The sequence below is a fragment of the Pezoporus wallicus genome, unplaced genomic scaffold, assembly GCF_028554395.1.
Source record: "Pezoporus wallicus isolate ANWC-B61680 ecotype Strahan unplaced genomic scaffold, APGP_CSIRO_Pwel_v1 contig_7243, whole genome shotgun sequence".
In the NCBI taxonomy this organism is placed as follows: Eukaryota; Metazoa; Chordata; class Aves; order Psittaciformes; family Psittacidae; genus Pezoporus; species Pezoporus wallicus.
In genome coordinates this window covers 152,119-167,127 of record NW_026641336.1, presented here as the reverse complement: position 1 = coordinate 167,127, position 15,009 = coordinate 152,119, and the positions used below count along the sequence as shown (strand labels likewise).

Below are 15,009 nucleotides of genomic sequence, written 5' to 3'. Positions count from 1 at the left end.
GTCCTCCAGAAAAAAAAATAAACCCAAACCAACGTATTTTAATGAACATAGTTTTCTAAACTATACACAAAATTAATCTGTATGTCAACACAAACACTAACAGCAAGCCATGCAGTTCCAGTCTGAAAAGTTCCTTACCTTAGTATTTCCACCTAATGATTTATCTCTTTAGCTATGTCTCTCACTATGTTCTTCCCTTTTAAAAAACCTTCCTTACCCTTAGAAACATACACGTCTCCCAGCAGATTGATTGGAGCTATTACTTCTTTACATAGGACTGAAGACTTAGAGGAATCATCAGATCCACAATAGTTTACTGAAATCTATGGTAATTCATGCATGTATGTAAGTTTGTCTGTATGGGTATCAAATTTTTACAACATGAGGTTGAGAGAATGTTATTTTTCTACCACCATCTCCCACACTGAGTATTGTCTTTCCTTTCTGTTGCTATTTCTTTTTGGCTTCTGAGTCAAATCTCACTGAAGCACAGTCTCTAAAATTCAAGAGTGGAGGGAGAGCTGTCTGGATTACCAGTCAATGACAAGAATTATCCATTCATCTCTAGTCTTTGGTCTAGTGATGCAAGTCTAAGGCTGGATTTATTCAGTAGAAACTCCCTGCAGACACAGGACACATGCATTTATTCACGTGTAAGTAGAACAGAATAGTGACGGGTGATCACCAAAATTGTTTACAAGTGATAACTTTTCTTCCACTCATTCTTGCACCAAAGTTGACCTTATTTTCCCTTCAAGAAGACATTTATCCTAAACAACATTCTTAGATACACAAGTTTTTCATACACAAAGAAGACTCTGAAGAGAGAACCCATGGGGACAGGGATGCAACTGCCTTTCAGAGTAAAGAAGGTAATGGCCTGAGCGCTTTTCTTCAGAGAGTAAAAAGAGTCTGGCAGCAGTCAGGCAGCCTGGGACACAAGCATACAGAACCCACCTCCTACTCTGCTGTAAAGATAGAAAATCCTTCTCTGACCCTAACAAGGACAGAGAGACAAGACACTTGAAAAGCACAAAAATACTTTTAAAATATACTAGTTCTTCATTTGAAACACAGGAGGAAAAAAAGCACAAAGGAATTTTTCCAAAGCAGATTTTGGATTCAGCTCATTTCACATCACCACCCATTAGTGTACATGATTTATGTAGCTTCACAGGGTCCAGAGATCTCTGAACTACTGCACTTCTCAATGCATATTGCTAAGAGGTGTAGTATCCTGAGCCAAAGAATCTCTAGGAAACAAAAAAAAGGAAAATAAACATTAGCTCTCCAGTTTTCTGTCATTTAACTTAATCAATTTTGGTGCCCTCTTCAGTAAAATATACACCTATAAAACTTTAAATTGTAACAGATACTTGTTTTTTTTATGAAATTCAAGGGACTTTAAAAATGCTTTTCTGAGATATCTCATTTTCCATTTGTAATCTTTACTTCACCAGAAAACGCAAGTATGCATTAAGTATATGGAGAAGAAGAAATCACTTAGGTATTTATACATACCATATCTGAAGCACACACTTTGAATGATGAAGATTAATGTGTTAATAGTTGTAAGTGTATTATTCATTTTATTACTGCTTTTCACTTAGAACTTTGGCTTTTCTGGTAAGAACACTGAAACACATTATGGCCTTCTACTCTGTATTCATTAGGCACAAGAAAAACAAACCATAATGCAGGATCACCTACATGGAGTCAATAAACACCGTATTTTGCCATGTATTTGCTTATACAGCAATGTCGTGTCAAAGCATAATAACATTCATAGCAAACAATGAATGTCTTTAATACAGTATTTCAGGAAAATTTACCTTGATGGCTCAGAAGTGAAACAGGAAAAAAAGCTAGGATTCAATGAAAAAGGTTCAATTAGTTCAGCTGCCAGAATTTCATCATGATCTACTCACCTCAATAACCTCAGGCTGGGACATCATGGAGGATGGCACTAAATCAGTGGGGATATCCATGGTAGCTCAAAATGTCCCTCCTGTCCTTGCACCCCTCCTTTGCAGCTGCAAACAACTGGTAGGAACACAGAAGTCCTTCCTTAGACCCTAGTCATGCTGGCATTTGCTCCTAGTAGGAAGGAAAAAGAGTAATTGTTGAGAATAACAAGCGTACACTGGAATTTGGTCCAGAACAGCAAAACAATTCACTTGACCAAGGAAACTAAAATTCACAGAAACTGAATACAGCAAGAAGGCAATGCACAGACCATGTAAACATTGCAAGGAAAGACAGTCACCTCCACAGCATTGGAATTGTGCTATCTACATAGTTTTGTTTTTTTTAATCTCCCCCCCCCCCCCCCCCCCCCCCCCCAAGAGTACTCATAGATTACTTTTTTTTTTTTCTGGAATTTCGGATACATTTATTTCCTTAACAATTTTTTTTTTTCCTTTCTGCCAGAGAAGCACAGTTTACTGTAAGTGAATATACTGAACTGCTGTGTGATGTCTGACCAGATGATCAACAGAATCAAGTTATTTCCATAACCTGAAGATGGTAAAGATCAGCTTCTGTGTATGTTTGTTTTGTCCAATGAAAAGCAAACAAAACAGGAGAAAACTGGAAATGGCTAAGAAATTAATCCTGTTTAAAAATTCCGTAAGAAGATACTGCATATTTTTCCCCTCAATCAGGCCAGACATACACCACACAACCCACAAATTAGCCACCACAGAAAGGATTCTGGAGACTCATCTAATGCTCTCTTTATCTACCACTTCCTATTCTGAGTCACAAAGGAAAACCTCTCATGCTGAGTGCATTCAGTATCCAACAAATATACCAATAAATGAGCCCAAACCTACCTGGTGTTTTTCAAACTTAGACCATGGTGTAGCCATACAAACAATGCTAGCGACTTTCATGGCCACTGGTTCATTGTTTCAAACACAGCACCTACTTCCCAAGCCAGGAACAGATAAGTGCTGTAGGAAAGTTGTACTCCACAGACTTTTCTGAGTCAGTTGTGGGTTTGTTTTTCTTTTATTTTTGTTCATTTAACTCAGCAGTTGCATGCCACTGTGGAAATTATTCCTCCTTCTTAAAAAGCATCATCTTGAAATGCCTGCTTCCCATTTTAACACATCCCCACATACCTTACGTCACATGCAGCTGCCTCATTTGCCAAGCTCTAGGATCACTTTTTCCATCTTTATACAGCTTTCCTGTGACCCCTATTCTTTCCTACTGATTTCTTGCTAGTAACCTTTCATTTTTTCCACTCCTTGCTCCAAATTTCTACTACTATACTCATGGAGAGGACAGAAAATGGGGATTTAGTATTCCTCTGAGAAAGCCTTCACTGGAAGTCAAAGAACCAAGCTACACATCCTTCAGGCTCCATATTTTCTTTTTCAAAAATAAAGTTTTGTCTGTTGTCTGAAATTCACTGATTGTTCCACTGTGAATAACGGATAAAGGAAACAGTATTAACTTGAAACTACTGCTCTTTTTTGGCTTAGTGAAGCTTTGCTATTTGACCAAGCAAAGTGATTTTCAGTACAATTCCATCAATGACCTCAAGATCCTTAACCAGCACATTTCATCACTGTCTTATGAGCTGTCACAAATGTAACTTAAGTAAGAACTCAGAAGACCTTTGTTTCTGTTCTTCTCAAAACATGCTTAAGAGCAGCAGTGTCACTGCATCTACTTTACAGCAGCTCATTGTTAGTTTTTTTTTAAAGTTTATTCTCTTCTCTCAATCCTGAAATGCTGCCACTCTTGAAGATGGGGAAGAAGTTATAGATGAATCAGAACTATAGGGGAAAAAAAAGACTATCTAGACCAATACCAGAGGTGTGCTTAGAGTCCTGTTTGCGACATGTAAAAAGGACAGAAAATGATAATTTTTGCTAGGGATCATCACAGACCAGAAGAGTGAAAACTAAGGACAAAGTCCTTAGTTAGCTTTAGTTAGCTCTGTGTACTCCAGGTAGAACACTAACGTCAGAGAAAGCATGACCCCATAAAATCCAATGAGCATTTTTAAGAGATGAGAGGATAAATATGCCTGTACTTATTTTTCACCATCTCTCCAAGAAATAGAAAACACAGGATTAGTAAAAAATCCTAAGCCTACAACCGTTTGACATTTCCCCTTCTGCTCCTAGATACATCTTCAGTGCTTGTATTGCAAGCAATTTGGCCAGGAGAAGGAACGTTCTTCTGCATCCACCTTACTTCTCAAACTCCAGAGCCCAACATACACAATGATTAAGACTTTCTGCCAACTAGTTAGGCTCCTAAAAGCATTCCAGCTGAAAACAGGTTGGACAGTACAAAAGGTTTCTCCCCCCTCTCCCAACCCATCTCATCATCTTCAGCAGTAACAAAGTACAGAGGGAACTATGCTTTCACAGCAGTGCAAAAACAAGCCGACTCTATTCAACCAAACAAAGATGGCTCCTAATTTAATACCCATGTGAGTTTGGGGTGCAGCCCTGTCTTTTTCAAGAACTGCAAATAAAGGGAACAGGATCCTCAAATGAACTTTGTGGAAGGGCATTATGACAGAAAAGGTAATCTCTATTAAAAAGAAAGTATCAAACAAAAGCACAGGAGTGAGATTTTGATGGCTTCCTGCACTACAAACCATTGAAAAAAACTGCTAAATTTGGAAGCAGATCCACATATATCATTTCCAAACACTGCAACTGCAGGTGTCATAGCAAATTCCACTCTGTGAATACTTGACAGATGCTGCTGTCTTTACTGAGTGCATCTAGAGAACTGTAAGCTAGGGAAACATGTTGGATCTGTATGTAAAATTTGCACAACAAAGATAATAGAATCTCTTACCCTCTGCAAAGGTGACTCATATCTACAAAAATATGTTTCACCATAAATTACGACATTCAGAAAGTCATTTATGGTGACACATTGAGTTTTTGTTTGACTGATTAAAAAACCTGACCAGTTGACATTCGGCAGAGTAGCACGTCTCTAACATGTGAAGCAGGGATGCATCCTTACCAAACAAAACATACTGCTCCCTGACATATTGTGATTAAACATCATGATTTCCAGATCAGCTGTCTGTGACCACAGAAATGAAGAACCAAGCAGTTCTGTCATTACTTGAAGTAGTTAGAAGCTCAATCATGTATCATAAAAACATCATCTTGAAAGAACTGCTTCTGGAAAACCCATTACAATGACAAAAAAATATGACCCTTTCTCCTCCTCAGTTCACCATGATCTGCCATTTGGAAGCAATGCAGCAGTATCAACAACTTCTGCATCACTGTGTATCTCATCTGGGCCCACAAGTGCCTCTGCTATGGCATAAGTGCTTGCCCTGACAGGCAAAATGTTTTTTCAGAATCTGTGGCTGTCTGTGTCAGACAATTTCAGGTGTCCTGCGTTGTTGACATCTTTCAGTTTTGGTTTCCTGCACCCCCCTCAGAGCATCTTTTGGTACCACAGCTTGACTTCACAAACTTCTTTCTGGATTACATGACTCAGGGGGTGCTGATTTGGTATGACCTTGAAGCTGTTAAATGTGACTTAGCTAAACAAGACTAAACAGCTCAAGTGAATAAAAGCCTGACATATGGTTACTCAGAGGACAGATTTAAGTCCTAACTGATCTCAGATGGACAGGACCCATAAACCCGTCAAGGAAAATAAAACATTTGGACAACATGTAAAAAGGCGAGAAAGCAAGAAAAAGATCTCACATAAGGGTTCCACTTCCAGTTATCACTTCAGAGACATTCCAGATTTCATGTGGCATCTTAAGTCTTGACATCCAGAAATAATCATTTGGCATCACTCACTTCCAGCCTTTTTCACTAAACTACAGCTGCTTGTAAGCATTAGTTTGCTCAACAAACAAACAAAAGCATGACCCCACCACAGTAGCCTTAAAAGGCAAAATGGCAAAGGCCATCCAGGGAGGAGTAACAGCATTGACTTGATCTGTCTACCACTTCATTTTACCGCTTACCTAAAGTGGTGGTGGTAACGGATTTTTAGCTACTTACTATTGACTCGTAGAGGTTTTTTTCTGCTCTCCGCTAATCACTTGGTTAATAAAAGAACAACTATGGATACACTTTCTGGCATGTAACGAAATAAACATGAAGGGCAGTAAAAACTGGTTTCAGTTTCATGCTGCTTGTCAAAAAAGAGGCCTTCCTGTTAATCTTTCTTTTACTACAGTGACTGCTAGGAACTACTGAAAAAAAATGGGGTTTTCTTTTGCAAGTTACAGAGCAGTGGATCTTCTTAACAGAAAGATATTACCTCTTCTGAGTCCTTATATTATTTTAGCTAAGGTCTTTACAACCTCTAGTGTTGCCACTTTGAATACTGCAAATGCAATTCACTAGCTTGTGACTGTTGAAAAAGTTATTTAATAGAGACTCTTCAAACACTGAAACTTCTCTTAACAAAGTTTATAATTAAAAAAAAAAATAAAATATCATGAAAACCCCAGGATGGGTCAACATCCTTTTTGCAGGTTAGCAGAGGTACAACTGTGAAACAACAGCCCCAGCACACTGGCAAAGGGCAAACCATGCTGCAGAAATGCAGATAAGAAACTTTTGTTTTTTTCTGAAATTGCAAGGCAATCCAAACTCTAATGTCAGTGTTGAGTTCTCTGAAACAGTTTCAGCAAGCCTTTTCATAAACACTCTTTAGTTATTTTATTTATTTATTTATTAATTATTCATTATTCAGTTCACTATTGGTTAAAATGAAGGGAAAAGCCACACGTCAGCTCCCTGTCCTGTCACCTCAGGACTTGCCTTCTCTTTCCTCACATGTCACATCTGGACTGCTGTTTCAGCAAACATCTTGTTTTCTGTCAGGGAGCAGACTGCTGATTGTTGACGTGAGCTTGGTATGTGGTATCTTATAACAAATAAATGTGCCAAATGAGCTGCATAAAGCATGTGAAAATTTACTGGATGACCCACCAAAGCATAAGGACAAGCTGAACTAAGTGGTTATGATCTCCAGAATCTGTATTTCCTCCCAGTTATGTCCTTTCTCTCTGTTCCAGGGTACATTCTGTCTGCAAATGTAGATAAACTCCTGCACACTGTGTTAACTTGCTCAACAATTAAAAGAGCTGCAACAAGTTAATAGCTGTGATTCAGTACTGACTGAAAGAAGCAGAAAAGAAATAAAAGAGATTTCCAAGCAGATCTCAGCAGATGCACTAATACAGTTTGGAAGGTAGCGCAAAATTAACTGTCAAATCTTGTTGACAGCATGTGTATTTTAATACACACATTTTCCTGCACAAATTCTACAGTTTGGCTGGTGTCAGCCTGGCTCTTGACACCCCTCTTCAGAAAGCACGATAAAGGCTGCCATCACATCCATTGCCTATTACTATAGCAATAAGTACTGGAATAGATCTATATGGAATGGATCTATATGGAATAGTACATGGTAGTGATTAAGCAGGTTTAATAGCAGTGAACCTCAAATTACACTGATGGATTTGGAAATTATTTTGTCAATAGCATGGAAGAAAATTATCTACTTCTGATATCAAAGGGGCAGACGGGAACACTGGCTGGGTTGTACCACTGTTCATATATACCCCTGGAGAAGGAAGTGGATGCAATTCTCCAGCATGCCTTCACACCAACTACCAACAAATTGCACAAGTTACCTATTATTACTGCACATGCAATACCACCCTTCAGCTGTACCAGTGAAGACCAGTTATGCAAACATGCCTCCTGCCAAAGCCTTCATGTCTGCTGCTTCTAGTCACTGGACAGACTGCTCTAAAGAGCAATGGAGTCATACCATCTCACCCATTTGGTAGCTCTTCATAAGAATAATTTCACTGTGAAAATGGATTCGTGAGGTTTTAGTAAGGGGTTGTGGAAACCTGGAAAGGGAGTACCAGATGAAGGGACAGCATCATTCTATTTACTGTGCTGGCTGTACCACTGTTCCCTGGAAACAGCCACTGCTGGTAAAACTAGACATTTCCTGAGTCCAGATTCACTGTCTAGCAAATACATTTTACTGGAGTTTGCTAGCATATGGAAAGCTTCAGACATAACAGTAGGAAATCTCTACCTTGGAAGTATTTAAAAAAAAAAAAAAAAAGAAAAAAACCCAACAAACCTGACAAAACTAAAAACACGCCCACAACCCAGAGTAAAACATACTTGATGGTCTCTGCCCTCTCCCACTAGCAAGACTGAGTATCACAAAGCTTACAACTAACCCTAATAAAACAGCTTATCTTGTAACAACCCCCCCTTCTTTTTTAAACAGTCTGAGCACTTGAGACTTTGACAACCAAAAAACAACAAAAACTTCCCCAAGTTCGGATTTAACCCAGCCACTGAACACATCAAAGCAGATGCTGTCTACACAACTTCTGTTCCAACTTCAGAGAGACAATATCGTAAACAACTCTCTTGGAAATGACTCAGTGTCACAGAGATACACCACAGAATCAGGGATTTTATTATTGCTATGGTTCCACATAACGCGTCTGCTTCTATGTTCATATGATGCCTACTTTGGTTGCTCTTTGTCAGCCAACGCATGCATTCCATGTAACATACAGTGCAAACACCTTTTAGCCACTAATAGCATCAAAAGTAGGACAGCAGTGTGCTTAGCTATTAACACCTTGCAGATTGCTTTACTGATAACAACAGCTGGCCAGATCATTTGGCTTTTACTTAAGCCAAATCAAATCAAAATACCACAAACACCAACTTGCTTAGCCACCTGAAAAGCATCTTAAAAACTCCCGATAAATAAGGAATAAAACAGGTAACTTAATGAGACCAATTAATAATACAGAAGTCCAAAAGCATAATATTAAAGTTAAAAAAAAAAAAAAAATCAAATTAATCTTTCCCACTTTACCTTCTTCCTTCAACCAGCTCACACCTGTACAACTCAAACATTTTTAAGAGGTGCTCCAGGGAAGTTTGCAACTTCCTGAAGCTAAAAGAAACTTACAGTTTCCACTGCTAAGTCTTCACTCTTAGGAGCACATCAGAGCTGCTAGTCTTCCTTATGTAAGGAAAAAGAGATGAAGTTTACAGCAATAATCTGAGGCTAGAAAGAACATTCTTGCAACACAAATTTAAGACATTTCCCTCACATTCAGTAGGACTCTTCCACAACACAATAATCAACAGAGGATCTCTAATCTACTACTTGCATTCACAGCACAGCCTCTGCTTAAAAAAAAAAAAAAAAAAAGCTAAAAAAAACTAGAAAAAATGACATCAGTCAAACCTGTCTGAATAGGAGCTCTGTGGATAATCAGGGAAAGATCATTATTCTGGCCTCAGTAATTAAGAGTACTACAAAACCCATGCTAAATCTTCCCATGACAGAATACAGCCCCAAAGGAGTTCAGCAAAGACATGTCTGGTGGAGCCTCCTTACCCCAGTTAAACAGTTTCATGAACTTTGCAGAGGCAGTGTTGTGTGGAACTGTCTCTTCGTCCCTTCTTCCCCACTGCAAGATTAAGAAAACAATCAGTCACCTTATTCATTTACCACACATAGAGCTTATTTACAACAATAAAATAGGACCACTGTGGAGTGGCAAGCCCTCCAAGAAATCATCTGCTTGCACAGAGACCACATGGGTCAGGAGAGACATCTTCCTAGTCATCCCACCAGGGCAAGATCAGAGACCCCACCCATCCCACCAAAAAGCAGATCAATTGGATTATACAAAAGAAAAAAAAAAACAAACAAACACCTCTATTCACAGATTTTCAATGGAAAAGAAAAAAAGAACAAATAGTGTGCTACCCTGAAGCATTTATCTTGCAGGGAAATCTTTTCCATGTGCCACTCAATTTTGCCTCATATCCTTTTTGAGGATGACAAAAGCAGGCTGACCACAGTTATGCAGCACTGGGCTCCAACAAAGGGCAGACAGTTCAAGCGTCTATTTAACCTATTCATGTCTGCCTTTCTCCTTTACCTACTCTGATGTTTATCCCCAAAAGGATAAACATTATTGGATATATCATTTGGATATTTTACTGTGACTACAATGAAGGTTCTTCAGTGAGAAGGTAATTCCCAAAATTATGAGCTGTTCATTCTTTCTGGTATTGTTTTGGCTTGGGGTTGTGTTTTTTGTTGCTTGGGATTTTAGACTTCTTTTTGTTTGTTTGCTTGTTGGGGGCATGGTTTGTTTTGTGTTTTTTTGTTGCTGCTGTTCACTTATTTTTTTCTGACAAACCAAGAGTCTGAACCTGTGCCCATGAAATTCAAAAGCATTTTGTTGATGAATTCAATGGCAGACAAGGAAGGCAGGAGGACTCTTACCTCCCCGAGCATTTGCTACAGATCCAACCCTGCTGAATGCAGAAAGTCCTGATGCCGTTCTTTCTGCAACATGTACCCATGCAATTTCCTCTTGTTGATTATTCATGGCAAGAGGTATTTGAGGAGACTATGTTGGCAGTGTTGATGGAAGCTGAATGGATTCTCTTTGGCCCATCATGACACTTCTTTATAGACTAATGGAAATGACCAAGAATATCTTGAAGGGAAAATAACGAACATCTTCCCTCATCTGTGTCAGTGGTAGCAAGATGCTCACTTTAAAAGGTCTTTTCTAAGGCATGTAAGCATCACATCATGAAGGCAGGTAACTAAACATTGCCATATCTGATTAAAAATAATTTTTCTTGACCTTTCTAGTCTTGCTTCCAAAACAATTAACTTCTTTCCCTCAGGACATTCTAGGGGATTCATATCTTAACTATAATATATGCTAACAGAAGAAAATCCCACATTTTAATAATAAGCAGAAAACATATTTAGAAAAGACAAACCTACAGTATTTGACATTGTAACATGTGAAACCATGAAAACTCTCATGCTAAGTCATGCAAATTATGGTACAAATTGTACCAGTTAGCCAGCAGGCTAACCCACAAGGCATGCAGCAGCACAAAAACAAAGAGGCATCATTTTCTATTCAAATCTCAACATTATTGTTTATAGTGTCACTACTGTGCTGTCCACATATTAATCATGCTCCTTTTCCCCATTAAACACAGGGTACTTTTTCTCTCTCTGTTATACACTGAAGGACTCAACATCCTATTTACCATCAAGAAAAAAGAGAAGCAAGAAACTTCCATTTGGTTTGTGTACTAGTCCTTTTTAATTATTTCTTTACTTCTCTGACCTAGCTCAGTTTGCATCTAGTGCAATTCTCTCACTTGCTTTGCCTCTTTTCCCAATTATTTCCATATTGTATCTATTCCACTCCCATCTCTAGGGCAGCATTTTATTGGGGTGTATTTAAATCCAAAAATGATACTTCATCTTCTCTTGAAGTCTACTGCTTCTCTCAAAAGCTTTCTGAGCTCTGTCTGAAAAATCTGAATTGCTTCAGTTTTAAAGCCAACGTATCAGATTATCTTCCCATTATCATCCTAAACCTCTAGACTTACTTCAAGCATTATCTATCAGAAATGTAGCTTCTCTAATGACATCCATCAATGCTTGTTTGTTAAGGGTTGCGTAGAGATGATCCCTGCTTTTCTACTCAGCAAGTCTGGAGAGCCTCTTCCCCCTCTTGTTTAGTGAAATGAGTGAGCTTCTGCCTTAATGCAAGGGGTTCTGGGTGGTACATGAATGTTTCTTGAGATGTATCGGGAGCTTCTGCAATGAAATGATCAGGTTGGCATAGGATAAAATAACCTTTAATTGCTTTAAAGCATCTGTACTAACCACAGTACCAGGCTCAAGAAACAACTGCGGGAGCAGTTCCACTGTTTTTTTTTCAAATTACTGGGTACTGGAACAGTAAGATATCCCTGAAAGTGTATTTCTAATGTTCTAAGTAAAAACAAATGAACCAGGAAGGCTCCAGAGTAATAATTCATGCCATCATCCAATGTCAACATTATTTTACTACTCTGAACTTCAAGAAAGAATCACCAGAAAATAGAAGAAAAATACAGCTAGACACAGACTGCTGGAAAATAATACCAGTCTGCTCAGGCTTATGTAAACAAGTAACTACAATGTGGATGGTCTCTCATAGCACAAGCACAAGGAAGCTGCTGTCATATGACAATGTTTTCATAATCTGCACTTTCATCGTAATGACTTCTAAAGTACCAAATATTTCTAAAATAAGTCATTTTGAAATAGTTTCTGAAACTCTTTTAAAACGGCTTATTTCTAACGACGAGCATTAAATTTGAAGAGGTTAACTAGCAGGGAGAAAAGTTCAAAGTCACCATGGATAGCTCATCCCTTCAGATGCATCATTAGCTGTTGCCAGCATTGTGAGTGCATGTGCATGTTTAAAAGAAACAAATGTGCATGCTTTTGTCCTGCTCCATTATAAGTAACAGCAACAACAAATAAAACAAGCAAGGAGCTGCTCATTAAAATTATTCTGAATGCTGGAATTGCAAGGAGTGGTTTTCACAACAGATAGCCAATGCAGACACATTGCCTTCCACTGGTAGTTGACAGAATTTAACTTGGCGCATTCTCATCACTATTTTGCTTACTAACTGGTATCATTAAAGAAGACAATAGCAATACATAAAGTCACTTCTATCAAGGTATAAATCACCATATAAAATACCAGGATGATATCCAGCTATGACTCCTCGAGAGGAAAGACAGAAAGAACTTATCTTCTCAACAACTTACAAACAGACATTTAATATTTACTTCCAAGAAGAAAAAACAAAGTGATATAGTTAGACACTTCCAAGGATCAGCAACAGAGACTCCATTTGCTAACTCTACCTTTTGTTTAGACCTCAGAAAATAAGTAGTATGCTGGCATTCTTCTGAAACAAGTTTGTATTTAAACATTCAGGCACTATCCTTTTCACTAGATAAAAAACATCTGGATGATAACAGAATGTCACAATTCTCTAAACAGCTTTCGGGGGGCCAGCATTAAAGCAAATACTTCTTTTCCCTCCCCAGATCCATGAAACAGATGTTCAATCTTCAGACAGAATGAACCACTACAAAATACAATAATGTGGAAATGATGAAGCCAAGGAAGTCCATAATTAAGCATGCCAAACCCCAAATTACAAATGTACCATCCTAATATAGCCCTACATGGACCCTGACCAATGGTGCACAAACAGGAGTTTAATTAAGTTTATCTGAAATAGAAATTTGTCAACCACCCCCCACAAAAAAATTACACTGAAGACTGCAAGGCATCAGCTTAACATGGTTCAGGCCAGCGACAATGCAGACACAGTAACTGTTTACCAACCCCTCAAACTAGAAATAACAGTCATGCTGCTTCAGAAATATTTTTGTAACATCTGCATCAGTTCAGCTGACTGTTCTCCAGGCAATTTCTGCAGTGCTGTATTTTGCATAGTTGAGCTGAATGAAGTTTGAAAGAATTTAGAATTGACAGTAAGAAAGAATTATCTTAATGACAGGGTTTAAATTCGCTGTTCTCACGTCACTGCTTTTTCCCAAGGCCACAAACAAACTTACCTAACGGACAGCAGTGACCCAGAAATAAGATTTTACCTTTGATCTTGCCTTGTTGGAGAGTAAGCCAACCCAGTAGCTCAAAACAACAAAAATCCTAATGTTGACAAATGAATGGTAATTGCTTCTTGCCCACCATGTCAGTCCCTGGTGTACTCGGGACAATCACCCAGAATTTGTGAGTCTATGCTATAAAATCAGGGCTGGCTACTAGTTTCTTGGCAGAGATTGAAAGGGCTTCCTTATCTCCATAGTCTGAACCATATTCCCCACCATCTAAAGCATCCCAACTCAAACAGTTGGGGATTTTGAGGAACAACATTTAAGGATAATCAGGAAGTAACACACTCCCCAACACATCCTGGGAGCAGCAGCAGCAGCTGTCAGTAGTGCTTAGCAAGAGAGCTCCACTGGAGTACTGGGTTTTGGCCTCAGGTAGCTCATGCTGATCATTCCATGAATTCAAGATTTATAAACGCAAAGCAGTTCTGAAATATGCCCTGAAAGGACACAGATGAAGAAAACACTGAGATTTCACCACCTTTCTCTCTGACCCTTCCCTACTCAATTATCAGGTGAAGTTTAATAAAACTTGAGCTGCTGCCTATCTGAATAAGCAGGTAAACACAGGGGATTAGCATGCAGCTTGGCTAATTCACTTTAAGAATTTACTTGGATTAACTCTAAATTGTGTTTAGCAGACAAGCTTTTAGTGCATACAAGAGGTCACATGAATTAAGTAGGCTGTTGTAAATTCACACCATACTTCAGTGATTACTCAGCTTCTCTGATTAGGTCCCCAGCATACATACCACCCAACGGAGACTACAAATACTTCTATGAGAATATTTGGGAGATACCAAGGATTCAAGTGGAAAATTAAAAGCCATGAGGCAGAATGCAGCCAGTGTTAAAAACAGAATAACAACAACAACAACAAAATCTAACACATACAATGACAGAAACGCTGGTGCTCAAGCACTACTTAAATGCATTGCTGCTTTTCAGATACGCTCCTTTTGCCCATCTTTTAAAGAGCAAGAAAGAAGAAAAAACAATCATATTGGAGAAAAATGCAACTGAATAGTAATGGACTCTTAAAAAATAAGAAAAAGTAGTAGCCTGCCTCAAACTCTCCCCTTGGAACTCAGTGCACATTAGCATGGATACAAGCATTAAATGCACACACACTTCAAAGCCTCTTTAAGACAGTTTGTAACGAAAGAATAAGCCATAAACCATTACTTGGGAACCACTAAGATCTTTCTTTTGCAGCTATACAAATAAACTAAGCTGTGCAAAGGATTCAGGCCGCAAAAGGAGAATGTACTGAAATCCACCCACAAACTAGATTTTTTAGGCATCCCACAATTGCAATCCACCAGCTGTGTCCACAACACCAAAGCTGAAGGCCCATGCAGTGCTCCTGTGACCCCCACTTAAGCATGCTGGGTCTGATTTGCAGTCTCTCCCACTGCTGAGCTGCCTCTCCTAGGCTGGCCAACTTTAGAG

At 38.7% G+C, this 15,009-nt stretch overlaps 1 protein-coding gene across 2 annotated transcripts in view; it reads right to left on the bottom strand.

Annotated features, from left to right (window-relative positions):
• Nucleotides 1–15,009, bottom strand: part of LPAR1 (lysophosphatidic acid receptor 1) — a 69,849-nt gene that overhangs the window by 46,196 nt on the left and 8,644 nt on the right. Inside the window, exons 1-2 of one of the 2 annotated variants that reach the window (XM_057423145.1) lie at nt 9,421–9,543; nt 1,929–2,097 (exon numbers count right to left, since the gene is read on the bottom strand). In XM_057423145.1, the coding sequence (XP_057279128.1) occupies nt 1,929–1,988 (60 nt within the window). In that variant the 5' untranslated portion in view covers nt 1,989–2,097; nt 9,421–9,543. Of the gene's footprint in view, nt 1–1,928; nt 2,098–9,420; nt 9,544–15,009 lie in introns of those variants that run through there. The other variant, XM_057423146.1, reaches the window with a different exon arrangement.